At 32.8% G+C, this 22,316-nt stretch overlaps 1 protein-coding gene across 1 annotated transcript in view; it reads right to left on the bottom strand.

The window, feature by feature from the left end:
* The window catches only part of LOC143046099 (zinc finger SWIM domain-containing protein 8-like), a 33,700-nt gene extending 11,754 nt beyond the window's left edge, over positions 1-21,946 (bottom strand). The window contains exons 1-18 of the mRNA XM_076219089.1: positions 21,493-21,946; positions 18,090-18,243; positions 17,444-17,538; positions 16,380-16,552; positions 15,206-15,313; positions 14,502-14,583; positions 14,099-14,219; positions 13,319-13,514; positions 8,951-9,949; positions 8,332-8,473; positions 7,405-7,580; positions 6,649-6,835; positions 4,620-4,730; positions 4,291-4,415; positions 2,548-2,840; positions 1,677-1,777; positions 577-766; positions 258-350 (exon numbers count right to left, since the gene is read on the bottom strand). Of these exons, the coding sequence (XP_076075204.1) occupies positions 258-350; positions 577-766; positions 1,677-1,777; positions 2,548-2,840; positions 4,291-4,415; positions 4,620-4,730; positions 6,649-6,835; positions 7,405-7,580; positions 8,332-8,473; positions 8,951-9,949; positions 13,319-13,514; positions 14,099-14,219; positions 14,502-14,583; positions 15,206-15,313; positions 16,380-16,552; positions 17,444-17,538; positions 18,090-18,243; positions 21,493-21,673 (3,527 nt within the window). The 5' untranslated portion in view covers positions 21,674-21,946. The remainder of the gene's footprint in view (positions 1-257; positions 351-576; positions 767-1,676; positions 1,778-2,547; positions 2,841-4,290; positions 4,416-4,619; positions 4,731-6,648; positions 6,836-7,404; positions 7,581-8,331; positions 8,474-8,950; positions 9,950-13,318; positions 13,515-14,098; positions 14,220-14,501; positions 14,584-15,205; positions 15,314-16,379; positions 16,553-17,443; positions 17,539-18,089; positions 18,244-21,492) is intronic.
* Between the last annotated feature and the right edge of the window lie 370 nt (positions 21,947-22,316).

Genomic DNA, 22,316 nt, shown 5'->3' with positions numbered 1-22,316 from the left:
ACATGAAGCATCTATATACAAAGTATGAAGCATCCAGGTCTTCCACCTTCTAAAATATAAAGCTTTTAAGAAGTGAGCTAACACCACCGCCGGATCACTATCCCTATGTCGAGCTTTCTGCAACAAAAGTTGCAGGCTCGACAAAAAAATCCTTTTCACTATACAGGATGTGCAGGGTACACAACAATGAATGTCATTTTATGTAAAACTAAATTAGAAATAAATTGTTCTATATATAGTTTGTTAGTGAGCCTTACCTTGTATTTTTCACATTAGATGTTGAAGGTGTTAGGCTTCTATCCTGTAAAACTTGAACTGGTAATACTCTGTTTACTAGCTGACTAGGTGGACTAAAAAACACATGTTGAAAGATTGGTAATTTTCAAAGACTTTATTAGTTTATTATTTTACTATGCAAGATTACCTAGATTAAAACCGATCATGAATAAATTGAAAATATACACATATATATGAAACATAAAGTATTGTGTAGGAAAGTAATTTCTAACAATGTGTTTTGAATACACAATAGTTACTAATAATTTGAAATATTTTGACTCTACCCCTTGTTATTACCTTTCATTGTCCCTTATTTTAACCCTGTTTCCTTTCTCTCCTGAGCTACTGGATCCCAGTGAATCACTGTCACCACTACTACCACAATCACTGCCAGGTCCCTGATGTTTAGGAAATGGGCGTCGCACTAATGTTGGTGAGTTATCACTAGAAGTTGTTTCAGGTGCGCTGCTGTCTATACTAGCCATACCTATTGAATCACAATAAATGTTTCTGAAAACAGTGAAGTCAGTGTGCTGGATTTCTATAAATTTAAAGATCAATTTCATAACAATCAGACCAATACTAAGGACTAGTCACTCTTGAAACATAAAAGTACTATGACTTGATATGTTAACTGTTTTAGCTGAAAGACACAAGCATGAATCAGAATGTTAAATGCTGTTCAATTAAATCATCAATAAATCTAAATTATCATGCCTTTGAAAAAGATTTAAATTAAAACTGAATATTGCAGAATGCCTGAATGGTTTTATTATCTTTGTAGCATTACTGCAATACTGACTTAATTACTGCACTTTATCTGAAAATATGCATTTATGTTTATTAAAAAAACAGGTTCCTTTATAAAACAGTCTTTGAAGCTGAGGACAAGGGACTCTTTGTTATTTTTACTTGTATATATATATATATATATATATGTGTGTGTATTCAACTCTGTTATTTTTGTTGTTGTTACTTTTGTTTATGTCACAAGTATAATTTTAATTATATGACAATTAAGAATTATTATTAATTATTATTATCAAATTTGTCCAACATCAATCAAAAATAATGACCCCAAGGAGTCTTAAATTGAAATTATGTTGGCCAAAATCTTATCTTCCTTATCAATTATCCTGGACCAAGTAACAGTAAAGAAGATTTTTTTAATTCTCAACAGACAAAGATGGACTAACTTCATACACCAAGTGACTCAAGCTGACCATGCATTGGAATAAAGAAATTCTAAAATCTGCTTGAGAAACTATGCATCCATTTAAAAAAAAATACATTTCATAGTTATACATGAGGTTTGAATGTTAATTCTAAGAAAATCATCCAAATTTCAATTTGTGAAGAATGTAGTTACATATGTAATTTAAAAGATCGAATGATACCTTGTGATGGTTTCTTTTTGATTGCCATACACCTTAACTTGGCTTCCAATGCTCTAAAGTTATCCTCTTCTTCAACGGTGGAACTGTCTGTATCTTTACCACTAAGATTAGAAGAAAAAATGTCAGAATGGAAATGACAATATTGGACTATTTAAATCTAAAAATGCAAGATATATGATATAAACGACAGAATCATCTTTAGAAAAACTTGCAAAAATGATCAAATACAGTATTTTTAACAATATTAACTTAAATTTTACTAAAAACTTATATCCCTGGCTTAAGGTTGTCTAAGTAAATGTACCAAAAATTTCATAGATGTGAATAATATTTAAGATATACATTTTTGTATATCAGGGTATAAAAGATCAAGGAAACTAAATATGTATAACTATTTCATTATATGATGAAGCTTGGTGTCATATATCAAGACGTTATGATTGAAAAAAAACAAGAATGTGTCCCTAGTACACAGAGGCCCAATCCGCACTATAATTTTCTATGTTCAGTGGAGCGTGAAAATGGGGTAAAAACTATAATTTGGTATTAAAATTAGAAAGATCATATCATAGGGAACACATGTACTAAGTATCAAGTTGATTGGACTTCGACTTCATCAAAAACTACCTTGACCAAAAATTTTAACCTGCAACAGGACAGAAGGACGAACGAACGAACACACAACCCAGAAAATGGGGCATAATAAAAATTCTGACTAAATTGAGATGAAAATTTCAGGTATCTGCATACTTATATCATACTTTCCATAGTGAGTGAATACTGTTTAATTTGATGTGAAACATCATTAAATAATAATTTTATGATTATTTCAAAATATTTACTGTTCTCATTAATTTCATTAGTTTAATACCTGTTACACCTTCTAGGATATGTAATTTTAGGCCTTGCTCCAACACCTGCAACAGGAGGGTTGGGATGTCTTGCCAGTGGTTCCTCATGGCGTGGAGGGTGGTCAATCCTAGGTGATGCTGATGAACCACTGGGCATCTGATGATATGGTGATACAGGATTTGTTGTGCTGGTTGCTGGTGAAGGAAGAGGTACTGCAGGCTGAGAACATGGAGATCTACTACCAAGTAAATCAACTAAACTTGGGGCCTTAAAGGACTGGTGTACTTCTTTGTCTAGTAACTTTTCCATTATCTTTGAAAAAGAATTGTTATGGTTATATAAAGAGAAGAGTCAGAAATTTTCAAACTTCTGATATACTGTAGGACATCCAATAATCATTGGATTTTTATTCACCATGAACTTACTAACAAAAAATTAAAACCAATGAGATGGTCTTAAAAAATATATAAAATATGTAAGGTGAGCACTTCATTCCTAACATTTATCATATTTCAGTAAATTTTTTTTTTAATTGCAGCAGTCTAAAAGAAGAACTGAGAGAAACAAGTGAAACTGCGAGCTACTGCTCACTGATGATACCCCCGCCGCAAGTGGATAATATTAATAGTGTAAAAATATGCAAGTGTTCAGTAAACAGGAAGTTGTCAAGTGATGAATCTGAAAACGCATCACACGGTATAGCTGACTTATATAAATCCTGAAACCAAATTTCAGAAATCCTTGTATTGTAGTTCCTGAGAAAAATGTGACGAAAATTTTCAACTTGGCTATCATGTGTAAAATCATACAAGTGTTCGGTAAACAGGAAGTTGTCGAGTGATGAATCTGAAAACGCATCACACAGTATAGCTGACTTATATAAATCCTGAAACCAAATTTCAGAAATCCTTGTATTGTAGTTCCTGAGAAAAATGTGACGAAAATTTTCAACTTGGCTATCATGTGTAAAATCATACAAGTGTTCGGTAAACAGGAAGTTGTCGAGTGATGAATCTGAAAACGCATCACACAGTATAGCTGACTTATATAAATCCTGAAACCAAATTTCAGAAATCCTTGTATTGTAGTTCCTGAGAAAAATGTGACGAAAATTTTCAACTTGGCTATCATGTGTAAAATCATACAAGTGTTCGGTAAACAGGAAGTTGTCAAGTGATGAATCTGAAAACGCATCACACGGTATGGCTAACATATATAAATGTTGATACCAAATTACAGAAAGGGTGGATGTGTAGTTCCTGAGAAAAATGTGACAAAAGTTTCATGGGACGGACTGACTGAGGGACGGACTGACGGACGGACTGACGGACGGACTGACGGACGGACTGACGGACTGATGGACGGACAGACAGAGGTAAAACAGTATACCCCCCCTTTTTTAAAGCGGGGGTATAATAAATATGAAATTTAGATGAGGCAAACATTGATTAAATTAATTTCTGAAAATACAGATAACAAGTGAAACTTAACTCTTATCAACTTTGCAAAAAACTTAAAAGTACGTTGAAACCAGAGTAAAATTGTTTGTTTAATTATTGTTGTGAATGTTCATGTTGTATTTAAATACTTCTAAACAAATTTAAAATGAGATGTAAATTGCCAAAGACAAAACTATTCACCAGAGACAAAATGACAAGGATATACAAGACTATAGATCATAGTTATAACAGTTTCTTTTGGTTTCAGCATTGAGAGGTTTTGTTATACAAGATATACCGATAAACTTGTATATTTCTCTTACCTTGCTTAATTTGGACATGTCATCTTTATACTGAACAAGCATAGCTATAGCAAGTTCTCCCCTTTGTCTTCTTGTACTTTCACATAACAATGGGTGTTCAGCTTCAGATACATTTGCTTTCATACCTGTGAAAAGTGTTTAATAAGTCATTTATTTTTCTTTGCAGATGAATTTCTATGTATTGCAATGATAATATTTCAGCTAATAATTTTCTGCAATTTCACTGCAAATTTTCAATAATAACTTCATCTGATCATGAATATTATGGTGAGTACATTATTAAATATGAAAAAGAATAAAATGATTACAAAATGTATCATCAATCTTACCTAATGCAGCAACAGCTCCTTCAAATCCTAATTTCTCATCTCCAGGAAGCCTAGTCGTGACTTGAACTGACCTACTGGGTGGACGACTATTGGTACTACCAACAGGGAATACTGTCAAAAATAAAATACCCTTAGTTAAGTGCCATAATTAAACATAAAATTGTCCATAATTCAATATAAAATTCAAATATAAGTTCAAATCTTAACAAACGTTTTGTCAAAAAAATGTATGGATATGTGTTCAAAGTGAAGAAAATATCTTCACTCAAGAATTCCACAGTCCCTACACTCACAATAAACATATCTTTAAATTTGCAAGTATGACTATAGAGTCAACTCTTTTAATATAAAGTTTACAATTTACATTTTGATAACAATGTATATTTTTCTAGAGTAGTTTTCAACAACAACAAAAGTAGGGTATACTGCTTAAGGCAGATTTTACAATAAGAAGGAAATATTGTTTTTTTGTATCCATCAAAAAAGCAATTGCTGAAACTGTGAAACAGACTGTGTAATGGAGTAATGCATTATGTTATTGAATAAAATGTGTCTTTCTGAGTAAATAAAAATAAAAATTACTCTGTGTTTGTGTTTTTTGTTAGAATTAGAGGGTTTTCAATTTCAAAATATTGGACATGGAATAGACATCATGACCTACTTTACTGACATCCAGCTTATTTGGAGTGGAATTTTGAAGTATTATTTATAAGTGGAGCCTAATAACATGGACTTATATTTTAATAAAAAGTCTTCTTTTGTGTTTTAATCATAACTTTAAGGCAGTTTTTTATTGGTAAAGGCTAAAAAAGGTAATTTAATAATATTGTTGCTAACGTCACGTCTTTTCCGTCCATTGTGGTATGTCACGATCGCAATTTTTTTGATGGTTCTCAGACAGCCCATTGTAGTTATTTTTATCCCGGGTTTTATAAATAATTGAAAATAGCAATCATATTAAATTTGGATGACGTAAGGGGTTCAAAGGACTTGAGGAATCAATATCATTGGCTGTTTTATTTTTTGCGAACGTTACTCTCGACGTTTCCGTCCAAATCAGTGTCACGTGAGCAACAAATATTTAGATCTGTAACTCTCCTGTATAGGAGTTACGATATCGCCCTTTGCAGAAATAGATTCAGAGTCAGTTCCTTCACATGATGGGGAAGCAAAGATGGTAAGTTGTATGTAATATCGTTACAAGAGGACCTTAAATGTATTCCGTCCACCAAAAAGACGTTCGCAACAAAACGTAATGTCATGATAGTAGATGTTGCTAATGTTACTATTACGAATTGGTTTCTTGTGTATTCATTTGATATGAAGTACACCTGCAAATGACATTCTGTGTATTTAGAAATTCTAAACCAGACTGTACAATTTTATTACTCCAGGCGTATATTAAACATCACTGTGTGCATACATTTTAACTTTTAAAGATGTTGTTGCTCATGTGACATGTCCAAATGTCGCTAACGTTACTCATTTTTTGGTTTCTTGTGTATTCATTTGATATAAAGTACACCTGCAAATGACATTCTGTATATTTAGAAATTCTAAACCAGACTGTACAATTTTATTACTCCAGGCATATATTAAACATCACTGTGTGCATACATTTTAACTTTTAAAGATGTTGTTGCTCATGTGACATGTCCAAATGTCGCTAACGTTACTCATTTTTGTCTCTGTCACGTTAGCAACATGAAAGTAGGAGACAGAACACAATACTGTAAAATCTGCCTTAATTACACCACTTTAAAAATCCTTAATTTGCACAAACTAACGAAATAACAAAGTATCAAGAGATTTATCAAAATCCCTGTCATTAGCACAGATAATATGGACGATCAAAAGTAAAAGAATAGTGGGCATGACTGAACACAGCAGACAATATTCAGCAGCACAAACCCAAATATAAAACTTAGGTGGGCAAAGATGCTCTAGAAGGGTAAGTAGTTGCTACTCAATTGTGACACCAACTATATAGATACCTAAATAATTCAATAAAGTGGGTTATATATCATACCAGGTAAACATAGTGAGTCAAAGATAAAACTGGCAAGAGTAAGGGGAAGTAAAGCATCTCCTCTTGACTTGAGAGTTCCATCACGAAGCTGCTCTGCCCTTTCTCTAAGTGCATTTAATTCTGCAGGTCCTAATGGAATTTTCTTCAGAAGACCAATGAGCTCAGATTCTTGATAAGCCAATTTTACCTGTAAGATAACATATAAATATGAGCAAGTTTATTGAATTTTCTTTCATAGAAAACTAAGAAAAGAAATATTTCATTCATCCATGGTTTCCATAATTCTGTATTTAGTTTAACTAATTGTTCCCAATAATTTCCTTTCATTTTAAACACCCCTTTATAAAGGCCAAAATCAAAATAGTGTTGCCTTTATATCATATGTTTCAAGGCATACCTTTCATTTAAGTGTTCAGAGACCAATCTACAGCATATGTTGACAATACTTTGTGTAAATTTGAAATTTTATCAATTTCAACATTTTTAGCGTTTCTTACTGACATGACACGCAAATTACATTTCTGTTCTAAAGTGAAAATAGTTCAATCCTGTTCACTTATCAAGATACCTATCATAACGATATTAAGGATAACAGAATTTTACTATTTTTGAAATATCAGAGCTCTAATAATACTTTTTCCTTTTAAAAACAAAGTATAACTTTACATGTCTGTCTCAATGTTCTGTGTAGTTGTGAAAAGAATCATTATATTACTTGATAACATTTACTTATAATAACCGTTCATGATTCAATACCTCAAGTGATTTACAAGATGCTGGTGGTCTTGGCATTTCAAGTCCAAATATTCCAACTTTGAATGCTAAATGATAACATTCTAATTCTTCAGTCAGGACGCTACATAAGAATGCTGCCTTAGATAATGTTGAACTGGCTAGTAAACTTATATTTGTCAGAGCCTTCTTCTTTTTACCTGTATTAAATTCATAATATTTAGCAATTAACTTTACAAAAGAGTATTTGTACCTTAAACTAAAAGAATATTGTATACCTTAAGTAAATGTACTCTGACAAAAAGAGATATTCTAAGATATATCATATCATTGACTGAAAGAAGTAAATTTCCTTAGCAACAAAGAGAAATCTCTGTTAAAATTAAAGCTAACATAAGACATAAAATTAAAGGAATGAAAGACAAAATTTGAAGTCTATAGGAATAATACACTGGTTTTGTACATATCCTATATCCTTAATCCTCCTCCACCCTCCACCCCTACCCCCACCCCTCCCCTTTTTTTTTTATTCCCCTTTTTTATACAATTAAAAATTAATTGTTCATCGTTTAGTAAATACAAGCCTCAATAATAATTTGAAGCGAATGGATGAGAAACTGTTTTCCCAAGGATACATTTATTATACATAGGCGGATCCAGGGGTGCCCTGGGGGGCCCGGGCCCCCCCTTTCGTGGGAAAAATTTGGTTGATTATATAGGGAATCATTGAAGCATGACTGGAGCGGGCCCCCTTTTAGGTCAGTCAGCGGGCCCCCCCTTAGGAAAAGTTCTGGATCCGCCACTGTTATATATAATCATAAACCTTAAACCTTTCTTCCAAAGAATAGTTCACCATTTCAGATGTTCTGATAAAATCATCTTAGGTTTTGATATAAGTATTTTTGCATTCAAATTCAAAGGGGATTTAATAATGTTAAATTGATGCCATACCTTTCACTAAAGGAAGATTTGCAGTTTCAGCTAAGAGATCTGGTGGATTTGTCAATAATTCTTCAGCAAGCCTTTGAGCCAATCTACAAGCCTCTCTTGTATGACCATGTGCATGTAATGCTTCTGCTCTGGCAAACAAAGTCTGCAAAAACCAGATATACCATATACTCAATTATGAAAATTTTATACTTTCTGATTTAATAACCATAACTGTTATAGTGTTTTGTGTGCATTGAATGTATGTACAGTATTTTAGTCTGTCAAAAATGTAGTGCATTTATTGAAAATTATGTTGTTTTTTTACAATATACAACTTCATCATGTTCATAAAATTGTGTTCTTAAACAGGATGTGCACACCAAACAATTTAACTAAGATTATCAGTTAAATTTGATTTTTGAAATAGTAAATAGATAGACATTATTTTAAAAGGTAATTTAACTTTAATTTTGCTAAAAATTACAGTAGAGAAGTACTAAATACAACAGGTATTTAAACCTTCAAAGTGAGCCAAATGAAATACACGTTTCTCTTATAAATAAGAAAAGCCACTATTGGCAATAATTTCCTTTTTTTTCATCCCTGTATTAAAATATTATAAATTAGTAATTTATCTTACATCCTGGAAATTTTCTTCTGTTAAACCCTGAGAAACTTCAGATTCCCCTTCATTGACTTTTTTGTCAGCAGAACTGCCTGGTAAAAACACTTGTCCTTCATCACCCGACTGCTGAGATTCAGAAGAACCTTCTTTCACAGTTACTGACTCAGATATTGGAAAAGATCCTATTTCTAACTCGTTTGGACTGTTTACATATATATCGGGATTAAATCTACTATTAGGTGGTGGAATACTAAATCCATTGGAAACTAAAGGATGATTGACATAATTATGCATATCTTGTTCTTCATATGAATTGCTACGAGAATTAACTTCTTTCATTTCAGAGCCAGAATCTGAATCTCCTCTAAATAATGAGCTACTCCTCTCTGGTTCACAGAAACCCTCTGAACCAGAACTTAATGCTCCGTCATTTGTTACAGAATCTCTTGGACTAGAATTTTGTCGACTAGGAAAGCTGCTTGAATGATGATCCTGTAATATGTTGTGAGCTTGAGCAAGCGTAGTGTTATTATCAGTACTGATTAAGTTTTCTGAACACACTGTAACAGGTTGTATACGAGATCGTTTCTTTTCACTGTCATGACATTTGTTAAATCTATAATGAAGATTAAAACTCTCATTTTCTGAGTATGTGACACCTGGAATTCTATAGTCATCCCAGGTCAGACCACAGGCCTCAATACCAGGTCTGAAACCAACAAATATATCAAAGTCATTTTTCTTCAAATTATTTGCCCCACCACTAACATTTGTACCTCTGGCTGATTTGACTTTTTCAACTGTTGATATGTGCCATTCTTTGAACTTTGTACAAAGGTCATCACGCTGTATAGGTGATAATTTTGGATTTAGAGCAGCAAGCCGCCATAATGTGACAATTTCATCACAAAGACTAGATGCAGCATGCTGAGTTGCATTAGCTCCATTAGTTCCATTCCCCCTGGAATTATTGCTGTTTGGAGAGGTTTTTGTTGTAAACCACCAAATCAGGATCTGAAATAAAATACATAAACAAAAAACAATCAGTTTTCTTGTAGTTAGATTTATTAATAGGTGTGTAACATTTAGTAGCAAATATTACATGTTTTACATCAGAACAACACATAAAAGAAAGTCGTATTAAAATAGTTTCTTTTGTTTCAGACAAACAAGCTTAGAACTCATGGTTCTCAAGATAAGTTTGTGGGACAACATGTTTCCCCCAAAACCTTGAGAGAGAGAGAGAAAATGAGTTAACTATCCATTCTTAAAGATAGGTGTTGTTATTTATTACTTTCAGTAAGTTCTTACAAAGCTTTGTTTGACTACTTATACATGTTATACATCCCTTATAATGACGTTTTTTGTAATCAAAATAAAAATCAAAGAGCATGATTGCTCTAAGGGATATGATTGCCATTGTTTTCATTGATAACATGTATTAGTATTATTTTCAAAAATAATTCAACTGCTCGTGTAAAATGTAATTTACATAATCTGAATAGTTATTTAACTTTAAAAATAGCCAATCCTCGATACAAGTGTATGAACAATTTACTTATTGTGTTTTATTTTTGTACTATCAATTCCAAGTTTACTTTCCACAGCAGTCATTGAGTGTGAGAGAAGGTATTTCCCTTCGTACCTTATCATCTATTTTCCTACGTGAATTCTAGGTGGAAATATAGATTCCTACACTGCAACGAGTGTATTGCGATATTTCTCAAATCGAGACAGTTAAATTTTATTATTTAAAGCGTGAGGCTTGCCAAGCGTTTTAAATAATTAAAATTTAACTGTCAAGTTATAGTGTTGGAATCTGTTTCTCTGATGAATTTTATAAATTCTTTTTCAAAGATTTTCAGTGTTCTTTATATGCGACATCATCAGGCAAGGTCGCCTTTTTTATGACGTCACAATAGGAAAATTCAAGAGAAAACAAAACATTTTGACATCACAATTAAATTTTGACTAATCATTTGTCGAGAACAGATTTTTCACTAGTGAGGATAAATATTTTTTTCACACCGGTCAGGAAATGTGAAAATAGCACAAAAATTAGAGAGCCCCATTTCTAACTCTTTAAATATTTAATTTCCTTTTAGTCAGTGGACATGACTCCTTTCCGTACACATTCTTCTGTTTAAATTGTGATAGCTTTTAATATAATACGACGTCTATCAACAGAACGAGTTAAATTTTCTCGATGTATAGTCGTATTTAGATCCGGGATTTTGATTCAGAATTGACAAAAGTATACGGGAGACAACTCGAAGCAAGAATATGGAAGACTCCATTTCGGATGAATGGCTGTTCTAGTTACACCTTTAGGTTGTGGACTAATTTATTTTGATTTAAATGATGCATATAATTTAAAATTATGCAACAACAATAACCCTCAATAGCAGATAGACATAGAAAGGATATCGTGAGTTTCAAATTAATCAATGGAGTTGGGAATCCAGAGCAACTATTCAATCTGATACCCCTTGAAGTCAAGACAAGAGTGCACACGCTGAAATGTCTCGCCTTCTATACTAATCATTGATATTATGTTGATAGTCCTAAGTATAAAGCTAAGCTTTATAACAACTGTCACATAAACTTAACATTAACCAAGATAACTAAACATAGACCAATGAACTTGAAAATGAGGTCAAGGTCAGATGAACCATGCCAGGCAGACATGTACAGCTAACAATGCTTCTATACAACATATATAGTTTACCTATTACTTATAGTTTAAGATAAATAGACCAAAACACAAAAACTTAACACTGTGCAATGAACCGTGAAAATGAGGTCACGGTCAAATAAAACCTGTGCGACTGACATAAAGATCATAAAATATTTCCATACACCAAATATAGTTGACCTATGGCATATAGTATTAGATAAAAAGACCAAAACTCAAAAACTTAACTTTGACCACTGAACCATGAAAATGAGGTCAAGGTCACATGACATCTGCCCGTTAGACATGTACACCTTACAATCGTTCCATACAACAAATATAGTAGACCTATTGCATATAGTATGAGAAAAACAGACCAAAACACAAAAATTTAACTTTGACCACTGAACCATGAAAATGAGGTCAAGGTCACATGACATCTGCCCGCTAGACATGTACACCTTACAATCGTTCCATACAACAAATATAGTAGACCTATTGCATATAGTATGAGAAAAACAAACCAAAATACAAAAATTTAACTATAACCACCGAACCATGAAAATGAGGTCAAGGTCAGATGACACCTGCCAGTTGGACATGTACACCTTACAGTCCTTCCATACACCGAATATACTAGCCCTATTGCTTATAGTATCTGAGATATGGACTTGACCACCAAAACTTAACCTTGTTCACTGATCCATGAAAAGAGGTCGAGGTCAAGTGAAAACTATCTGACAGACATGAGGACCTTGCAAGGTACGCACATATCAAATATAGTTATCCTATTACTTATAATAAGAGAGAATTCAACATTACAAAAAATTTGAACTTTTTTTTCAAGTGGTCACTGAACCATGAAAATGAGGTCAAGGACATTGGACATGTGACTGATGGAAACTTCGTAACATGAGGCATCTATATACAAAGTATGAAGCATCCAGGTCTTCCACCTTCTAAAATATAAAGCTTTTAAGAAGTTAGCTAACACCGCCGCCGCCGCCGGATCACTATCCCTATGTCGAGCTTTCTGCAACAAAAGTTGCAGGCTCGATAAAAACTAGAGGCATGCGCATAATTACCTGAACAAACCCTAGATTTGTGATTTGTAGCAAGGACGTATATTAAATGTTAATTAAACAACCTCCATTTCTTTATGGAAGTACAATATCAAATATCAGTTTCATAACGGTGACATATAAGAAAACTCCACTTCAGTTCTTATATGCAATAAATAGATTTATCAATCGAAATTCAGAGAACTCTCATATGTTATCAAAACTTGGGACATGTTTCTAAATTTATAATAAACACTAAATATAAATACTGCTCAATTCTGATTTTCCGTGTTGTTAAAAACTCCCATGTAAGTCAAGGAAAATATCGAAACATGAAGATTATGAGAACATTATAGGACAGTTGTTTTAATTCAATCCTTTTGTTAGTTTTTACCATTTAAAGCAAGACAATCTTAAGAATCTGAGATGTTCCTTAATGTTTAGAATAAAACAGTTGACGTGAGGGCATGGCTCTGAGTCAATGGTAAAAAAGTAAAAGCAATCGTATCCAAAAAAATCCTTTTGCGTCTATTAATATAGTTCATTTATCATTAACATGATAAACATATACAAACTTTCTAATTTCTGCAAACATTGCATATAGGCTAAATGATTTAAACATTGTTTTCTTTTTTCATACTCTCATACCTGTTCACATTGTAAGACTTCATCAGTTATAATTTCTAGAAGAGGAATGGCATTAGTATCATTTCTTCTGAACATTTCCCTGACAATGGATAACAGATTCCACATTCCTTCTGGTTCCCTTCCACGTAATGGTCTCAACAAACTCTGCCATTCTGCTGCAGCAGGAGGAGCAGTGGCAGACAAATAATTCACATCACTAAAATAGATTTACATTTACTCATGATGATTCAAAGTTAACATTTTAAATGAATACTGACCTAGATGCATCTTTATACTACGATAAATCATTGTAGGTTACTAAATATCTGAGAACAAAACTTGAATGTTAAAACTCTACCAATGGCATCAAAATAGAAGGTTGGAATGAATATGTTTACCTTCCTAGATGCAACCTTACATCTAATTATATGAATAAAGGGAACTAAATTTAGACATAAAACTTGATGTTAAAAGAAATGAAGCTTAAAAAATTTAACAAAGCCACTAAAATGTGAAATATGGTTTGTGTGACCTTCCCCTTATGGCACAAGATCAGTGTCACTCAAATACAACTGCATTCAAAATTATTTAGTATTAGGTTTATAATTTGTTTATATTGTTGGTAAAACATTGATTCAATCGTGTAGCTAAAGTGTGATTTAATTGTTAAATTGAAAGATCCAAAATTACAATGTTATAGTTACAAGTGCATCGCTTTCATAGATATGCAAGTTTTAAAATATGTAAGATAATTTTTTTCTCCATAACAAATAATTGAATTTATAGTATTTCAAACAGTACCTGAACACCATTGGTGATGGAACACAGAACTTGACAAGAGTCTTCTTGACATTTTCATGAAGTGTTGCTTCATCAAGACACCAGGATGTCTGTTCATTGGCTGATGGTCCTGCTGTAGGATCTGTTTAAATAAAGTTTCATGTTTGATTCATAACTAGTTCAGTGTTGTTTTTTCAGTGGAATAGTGCAGAAACAAATTTCTTCTACAAATTGTTCATTTCTGTTGGTTTTTTTTATTATTACAGTGGGTGGCTGTTTAGCATCTTTTACACAAAACTGGAAAAGCAATTAATCCTGTCAAGACATATCATTCATATTAGAAATGAAATGGAAGGAATGTTTGTGATTCACAGCAAAATGCTTAGAAATAAATAAAATCTTGTCAATAATCTAAATTGTTTACCTGGTGCCCCTCTGACTGTATTGATGGCAGCTTTCTGTGAAGATAACAGTTCATCAAGAAGTCTTTGAGCTGTTGGCAAAATCTGTAAAAAAAAAATGATGTCACACATTTCATAAATAAAATGTTCTTTTCTGCAAAATGTTTCCTTCAGAAATTTTTTTTAGTGAATTATAAATGAGAGGAGAGCTACTTTATTTTTTATTACATTATTTTGGTTTAGAAAATGTGAGTCTTCAATGGAGAACATGTGATATATCCACTGCTGTCTTCAAATTATATGAGCAGAAATAAACATGAAACTTCACTAATGCATGTATCAAAATATAAGTATCATTTTGTACCACTTTGTATTCTGCAAATTTATTTGATCTCTGTTCAGCTGGTACTAAGGAGTACTAACAAAATGTGAAACACATAATGATGATAGAAGTGATCCCAGTGTGTCAACACACCTGGACCTAGCCATTACTTACCATATTAACATAGTGTTTACTGTTTTCAACACAAAACAATTATTTGTATGTTACTTTTGTAGAAAGATATAAAAGTGTTGTCAGCACACTTTTTTACTAATGAAATTCTATTTGGTAATACTAGAATATATATCTAAACTTAGATTTTCTTCACATGCATCTGAATGTTATAATATACTGATGTCCAACATGAAGTATTTTCTATTGATACAAATATCTTACAATACAAACCTGTTGTGGTAATTCACTAATAAGATATTGTGCAAACTTTTGCAACTGATCTCTCTGTAATCTTGATAAAGACTCAGAAACAGGTGCCCTTAGTGTTACAGCATTTGCCTATAAAATGTAAAATTACAATAGGATTAATTATAATACAATGCAGTTATAGTGTATTACATCCAGTCAATTTTAATTTGCACTACCATCAAAAACAGTAGAATCTAAAGACACTGAATTCTTTCATACATTGTATAATGTTATGTACTTTTTTTTTAAGTACACCTATCAACAAAATAGAGGTAACAAGTCTATACAACCCTTTGTTGAACAAATTAATATTGTATGAATAATATAAAAAAGTTCATAAAACACACAAAAGAAATTTTCAGGGACATAACAGCGGTCAAATTTAAGCCTTTTTGTGTACTGGCCAGCCGGACCAGTGGACTGAAAAATCTGGTCCGGATCCAAAAGAACTGGTCCTGCAAAAAGGAATTTCTTTATCAAAATCTGGATCAAGGACAGAAAAAAGGTCAACATCCATGACATCATCACAATCCCCACGTTGACCATAGGGTGCCTGACTGGATTGTCTGGAACGCTGTCCAGAAATGTCCGGGACTGGATCAAACAATGCTATATAGTCAGTGTGAAACATAACTTAACCATTCGACCTTCTTACCAGGCTGTTTTATGTTTACGTTTCCTTTTGTCAATTTCATAAATGTTTCCAATCTTACTTTTGAATGTCACCTTATTCGATTTTTTTTAACTCCTTCCAAAAATTTCCACATTTTGTGTTGTTGTGAAGGACGCTCACTCTAGATATTAATTAAATTGATCAATTGTAATACTTAATACTCCCAGTACTGTAGCGTGTAATTGATTTCAGGTAAATTTTATTGTAAACAAACCGAGATTGTGATGCAGTCAGTGATTTTTATCAACAAATTTCTACTGGTCCCCTGGACCATCAGTTGACAAAATCTACTGGTCCGACGCAAATTCTACAAGTATTGGACCACCGGAACAGTGCCAATTTCGACCCCCACATCAGACTCAAGTCAATTGCCTATATCCTAACCAAAATTTGGTTGTGTTATTTTCTAAACATGGTATTTATAACACACGTATACATGTACTTAATATCTTTTCATTGCTTTTATATTTAGTAAAAAAATACCTGATGAATTCTGTACAAACATAAAGCAACCACATGTGAACACCAAGAAGCTCCATTACATGTACATGTACAAGATGATATTCTTCTCCTATCAAACACAACAGCTACTTGAAAACTTCCTTTATTTTGAGCCATAACTGGTGGTGGAGTTAATGTTGCACTCAAATGGAAACCTGAAAATCATTTGTCAATTGTTATTTGTATAGTAAGAAAAACTCTCTTATCGATGTGTGTATAAAAAAAAATATACCACAAATGTAGGTCCACTGACATTTAATACTTCCATTATGAATTTTCAGTAAAGGGAACCCATACCAATGTACAGTGTTAACATTTTTATGTGATAAAATAAACTTTTTAAATGTGATCCCCAGTTTGTTTCTTTGATTGGATTAAGAGATAATAAAAAAAACAGAGCCAAAAACAAATGTCAGCTGACTAAATTATTTCAAAACCCTTTCTTTAACAGTCACAAATCGATAATTTCTTAAGAGTACTGAAAATGGTAACAGAAAAATGCAATTCTAACCCATTGTGTTTATTTCTGATGGCCTTTTGGAAAATTTACATAAAAAAACAACAATAAAATAGCATCTGAAAAATATCTTTAATGCAGATTAGCTCAAGAAAACTTAACTGATAACTCTTTTGCAGACTGAAAGATCAAGACTACTTCTAGTCTTCTAACTGACATCCTAAACATAGTACATGAGCTCAAGAACACTAGCAAATGACACTCTCTAATGCAAGCTGTTCTCAAGATCACTAGTAATAATCACACTGTATTACTCTATACCTGGTAGCTTTAAAAGAATACTAATAACTGGCACACTATTTTGTACACTAGTAATTCAAAAGCACCTTATTTATTTTACTACTGCCTGGTTCTTACATAAAATTAATTCACACAAGCCAAGGCTCTACATGCTCTAAGGCTCTGTGTTGTAGACCGTACTTTGACCTAAAATCTTTCATAAATTGTTACTGACTTAGACGGAGAACTGTCTCATTGGCACTCATACCACATCTTCTTATATCTATGTCCCTTAAGAAATATTAAGTACCTATTTGAAGGGCATCTTTAACCGACTTGGTTTTATATAAATGTTCTCCTTTCTGGAATTCATCAGCACTGCCATTTGCAAGACAGGAATACAATCTAAAAGAAAATATTTTATATACATGTAAGTTTGCATATGAGAGAATATACTTTTTTCTGCACAAAGAAGGAACATAAGATCACAGTGAAGGATTATCCAACCCCTGAATAATCCCTGCAGGGTAATCAGCAACTAGGATTCGGGAGCTGCTACAAGTTAATTTCAATTAATATAATATTTTCTAGGTACAAATGTAGATCTATTTGACTTGTTACCATTACTTATTAATGTGGTATAAAATTCTATACCCAATAAAATATTTCAAGAAGTGGAGGGGGATTGTCTCCCCTGACTCACTCTTATGATGAATATATAATTATATACTATCAGATTATTCAATCCATCTTGTTTGGGAAAGGATTTGTATAGGTGTTGCCTTTTGTCCAATCCCTTAGTTTAAATTACGTTTTAATGTTTGAACAATAAAATAAGTTGAATTGAAGGTAATTCTTGAATCTAAAATCACCAATTCCTTCACAAAATTTAAAGAAAGGTACATTTAGGTAGATGTTCTGTGAATTATTGGTAATCAAGATAAGATTTATTATACCTGATATCTTCTTCATTTTCTGGAAAACTCCAAAATGCAATCCTAAGCTGTACTTCATCTGGAATGGGCTGTGGAAAATGTTCAACAACTTCAAATGGTATGTGACAGGCCACAGCTTGAGCAGCTAGTTCTACCAATGATGGAATTTTCCCTTCTACATTAAAAAAGAAAATGCTTATAAATTTCATTGCATATATGTATACAACATTGCATACATCAGTTTAACTTTCCCTTGATAACAATTTTCACATGTACATGTACATGTCATGTGTATACCCTGTAATAATTCATATTGTCATGATCGTACTGAATGTTTTGTGTTAAGTCTGTCAACACCTCACTGTACATATAAACTTTAACTGTAAATGTGTTTACACTTCTGAAGCCATGGTTTGTTTTAATTTTATTAAAAGAAATCAGGGCGTTTGTCTTTACAGTTATTTTTTTTAATTCAACCAAAAGAAGCTACATTTGTACATGTACATCTGATCATTCATGTTAAGAGATTCTTAGCAAACATGTGAGACATTAAATGAAAAGTAAGTACTACTAGTTGAAAAAGTTTTTGGATCTGACTGAGATTTTTATGGTTATTTTAACTAAGATGACCAATAATGGATTGTAACATTTGTGTGCCATTATACCACTGATTCAAAAAGTAGTTGTATGTAAAAGATCAGTTATTTATTTTTGTTTTATTGTCACCATGATTTCAGATTTGTCTGAGAAGACATTCTCGCAGCAGGATGGTAAGGATACTGGCCCCAGACCACAATTAAATTCTCTATTAGTTCTTTATAATGTTTTGTTGAATTAAAAAAAATGCACCTAATCTTTTTGTCAAATTTTTTGTTTGTGTAAAGTACAGTTCTAGTCCAAAAATATATCCAACATTCAGAAAGATTGCTCTGCTGTATTTTACAAAGGAGTAGGTCCGGTAAGACCCCTTTTTGGCCCCAAAATATAACAGTTTTACAAAATTGTTAAAATATAATTTAAAGTTATTTATTGGACAGAAGAATGCTTCTGCTACTTAAATATTGGCTGTTTTTGACAATACAATGCCCATATATCGGGTTGTAGCACCATTTAGTCATGCTAAATTACTGAAATCTTCAAAATTCTTGCATTTTAGTTAAATTTTAGACAGTTTCCGTGTAAAACGAAAGTGGCCGCATTCGTGTTCATCCTTAATATTGAAATGTAAGTTGTATTTTATGATAATACATAACATATCTAAAGATTGTGGATGAACACAGTTGCGGCCACTTTCATTTTTTACAAAAACCATCTGTAAAGTGACATTTTTCGGCATATTTGGTAGATTTTTCATATTTGAGCTTGAATCGGATCGTTTTTAATGACTAAATCAGTTAAAATCTTTCACATAAACTAATTGAATCGAGTGAAATAGACACTGAAGTGTTTAAACAGTGGTCAAAATCTATCGTCAGATGAACCTGAAATTTGAGGCCAAAATCAGTCCTTACCGGACCTACTCCTTTAGCCAATACACATCCATACCCCTATGGACAAGTCAAGAGATGTTCCGAAAACTGTAAATATCACCTTTTTGCACCTAACCTAATCACTCTTTCCATATTAAAATCAGTTAAAATAAAACATCCAAAAGTTTATTTCAACTCTCTTCTTTCATTTCCACCCCAGAAAAACTAAGAAATGTATGAGAAAGGGAAGAAAAAAAATAAAGAAAAAATACACTGTAATTAAAGGGAACTATATTCGTGGACAACAAAAAGCGGGATCATTAATTGTGGTCTTGGGCCTACTAGTACAAATAGTTTTGGAAGTCAACATACTGACCATGGGTCTCATGGATAAACTTTTATATCACCTGTAATAAATGACTTTCTTATTCATGCATTTTCAGTACAAGTCCCAAGGATTATGTTATAAGTTCCTTGTACACTGTTGTAGTTAGTTACTGAAGCTTTTTCTCAGTTAACCTGATTGGGAAATAATTTGTTTTGATTGAAAATGTTCTGCCTGTTTACTGATGCAAGAGGATGCTTATCAAGTGATTATGAAACAAGAATGTGACCCAAGTACACGGATGCCCCACTCGCACTATCATTTTCCATGTTCAGAGGACTATGAAATTGGGAGAAAACTCTAATTTGGCATTAAAATTAGAAAGATTATATCATAGGGAACATGTGTACTAAGTTTCAAGTTGATTGGACTTCAACTTCATCCGTAACAGACATTGAAAAGCATGCTTAATTTTGTAGTTATACAAATTCATATGATCTGAAGATATCTAGACATTTAAACCTTGTTCATGTTGTTACAATATACACCTTATCGCTATTTGGAATCTGCTACGGTGGAACTTTTGACGTCATACAACCATCACTTTACCATAGTCAGATATTTTCTACTGTGACGTAAAAATTTTACAGGAACCTTTGCAATGTCCGGTAATGGCAGACAAATAGCGATAAGGTGTATTGAAGCACAATCACTAGTTATTATCAATAGGGGGTCTCATTGGAGGGTTCAGATCCTGGGTCCCGCTTACTCTTTTGTCAGATTCCTGTATCCCGCTTACACTATGTATGTAAAAAAAATATTTTTTTTTGTAATTTCCCACGTCATGCTAGACTTTAATCCCCATTTTCACGGCACAATAATTTGACTTTCACATATTACACTTATAAAAAATCATCAATCCCATGTCACGCTTAGACCCCATGAGACCCACTCCTTATAAATAAAAGCTATTTATAAGGATAGGCGACCTTCGTATCATCGACGTATGGATGGTGCCTGTGTATACACCTTAACGCTATTTGTCCACCATAACTGGAAATCACAGTTCCCCGTAAAATTTTGATGATATAAAACAAAATATCTAACGCCATAAAAGACCTTATCGCTATTTGTTCACCATTATTGGATATCACACAGGTTCCCATAAAATTTTAATGTCATAACACAAAATATCTGACGCCACAATGGAAAAGTGATTATTGTATGCGTCAACAGTTCAAGCAGTTGGGTCAGCCGGGATTAGCGATAAGGTGTATGGAAAAGCGATTGTTGTATACGTCATAAGTTCAAGCGGCAGGGTCAGCTGGGAATACTAATAACATGTATTGAAGTCCTTAAATTTAATGCACTTTTTTTGCAACATTAAACATATTTTTAAGAGATTTATTATTCTAATGGAATGTTAGTTAAGGTACATTGTATGTTAGGCAGTGGAAATCAGAATAGTGTTTACAGAAAGAATTACTGGTATAAACCCATGACCATGGACATATGGAATGTAAAATTGACTCATGTCATAGGAAAGTACCAAAAGTGCTGTATTTTCATCAGTAATGTAAATTGCATTGTATAAGCCGCCTGGATGGCTTTCTTTAGCCATTTTACTCACCCTGCGGCTTAGTTATAGTGGACGGTTGTTGACCCCCATTTTGCCTTTTCCAACCTCTCCAATTCTGACAAAGACTTTCTGGCTCGCTTATCCACGAACACAAGGAGTCTTCGTCAAATCGATCGCTGTCATCAAATGAAAATCTATCCCCTTCGTTATCCCAATCAAACACAAAATCCATAATGATAAAGGGTTCTTTGTTTCAAGCCCGAAGGCGCAAGTCTGAACCCAACATTGTCGACTGCTCCCAGTATTTTCTCGTGGTGTTTTCGCTAACTAGCATCGTAATTTATTTAATAATCGTTAAGAATTTGATTGAATGTGTTTTAAAAGACCTTATTTACTGTAAATATCGTAAGAAAATTTTGATTAAAGTACTGAAAATGAGCCCAAGTGGCAAGTGGGCAAATTCAGCTGTCCAAAACAATAATATCCGATCGGGAGTACTCGACAGTTTTCGTCCACCACCGTTATCTCGCGAGATCATCACCAAGGTGTCCGTCTTCATCCTCATTTTGTTATGCCCAATATAGTTATTGCTTGAAGATTTTTTGTAGAGATACTTCAATCAGAGACATATAATACATAATGTATTATATGTCTCTGCTTCAATACATTAAAATTTAGAAGTTAAGGAACAATACTTATATAACTTTTTTTTTTAAATTCTGATTCCCAAATTTATGCAAAAAAATATTCTACTGACTATCATAAATTAGTTTATAAATAGTCGGATCCAAGTTTCCATATAAATTAAATGATCAGAGGACAAAAAAATATTCTGAATCCAGATTTTTCACATACCTTAGATCACCTTATAGTGT

The sequence above is a fragment of the Mytilus galloprovincialis genome, chromosome 9 (assembly GCF_965363235.1).
Source record: "Mytilus galloprovincialis chromosome 9, xbMytGall1.hap1.1, whole genome shotgun sequence".
NCBI lineage: Eukaryota > Metazoa > Mollusca > Bivalvia > Mytilida > Mytilidae > Mytilus > Mytilus galloprovincialis.
The sequence above is the reverse complement of the archived record's forward strand: the minus strand, read 5'-3'. Positions and strand labels throughout refer to the sequence as shown.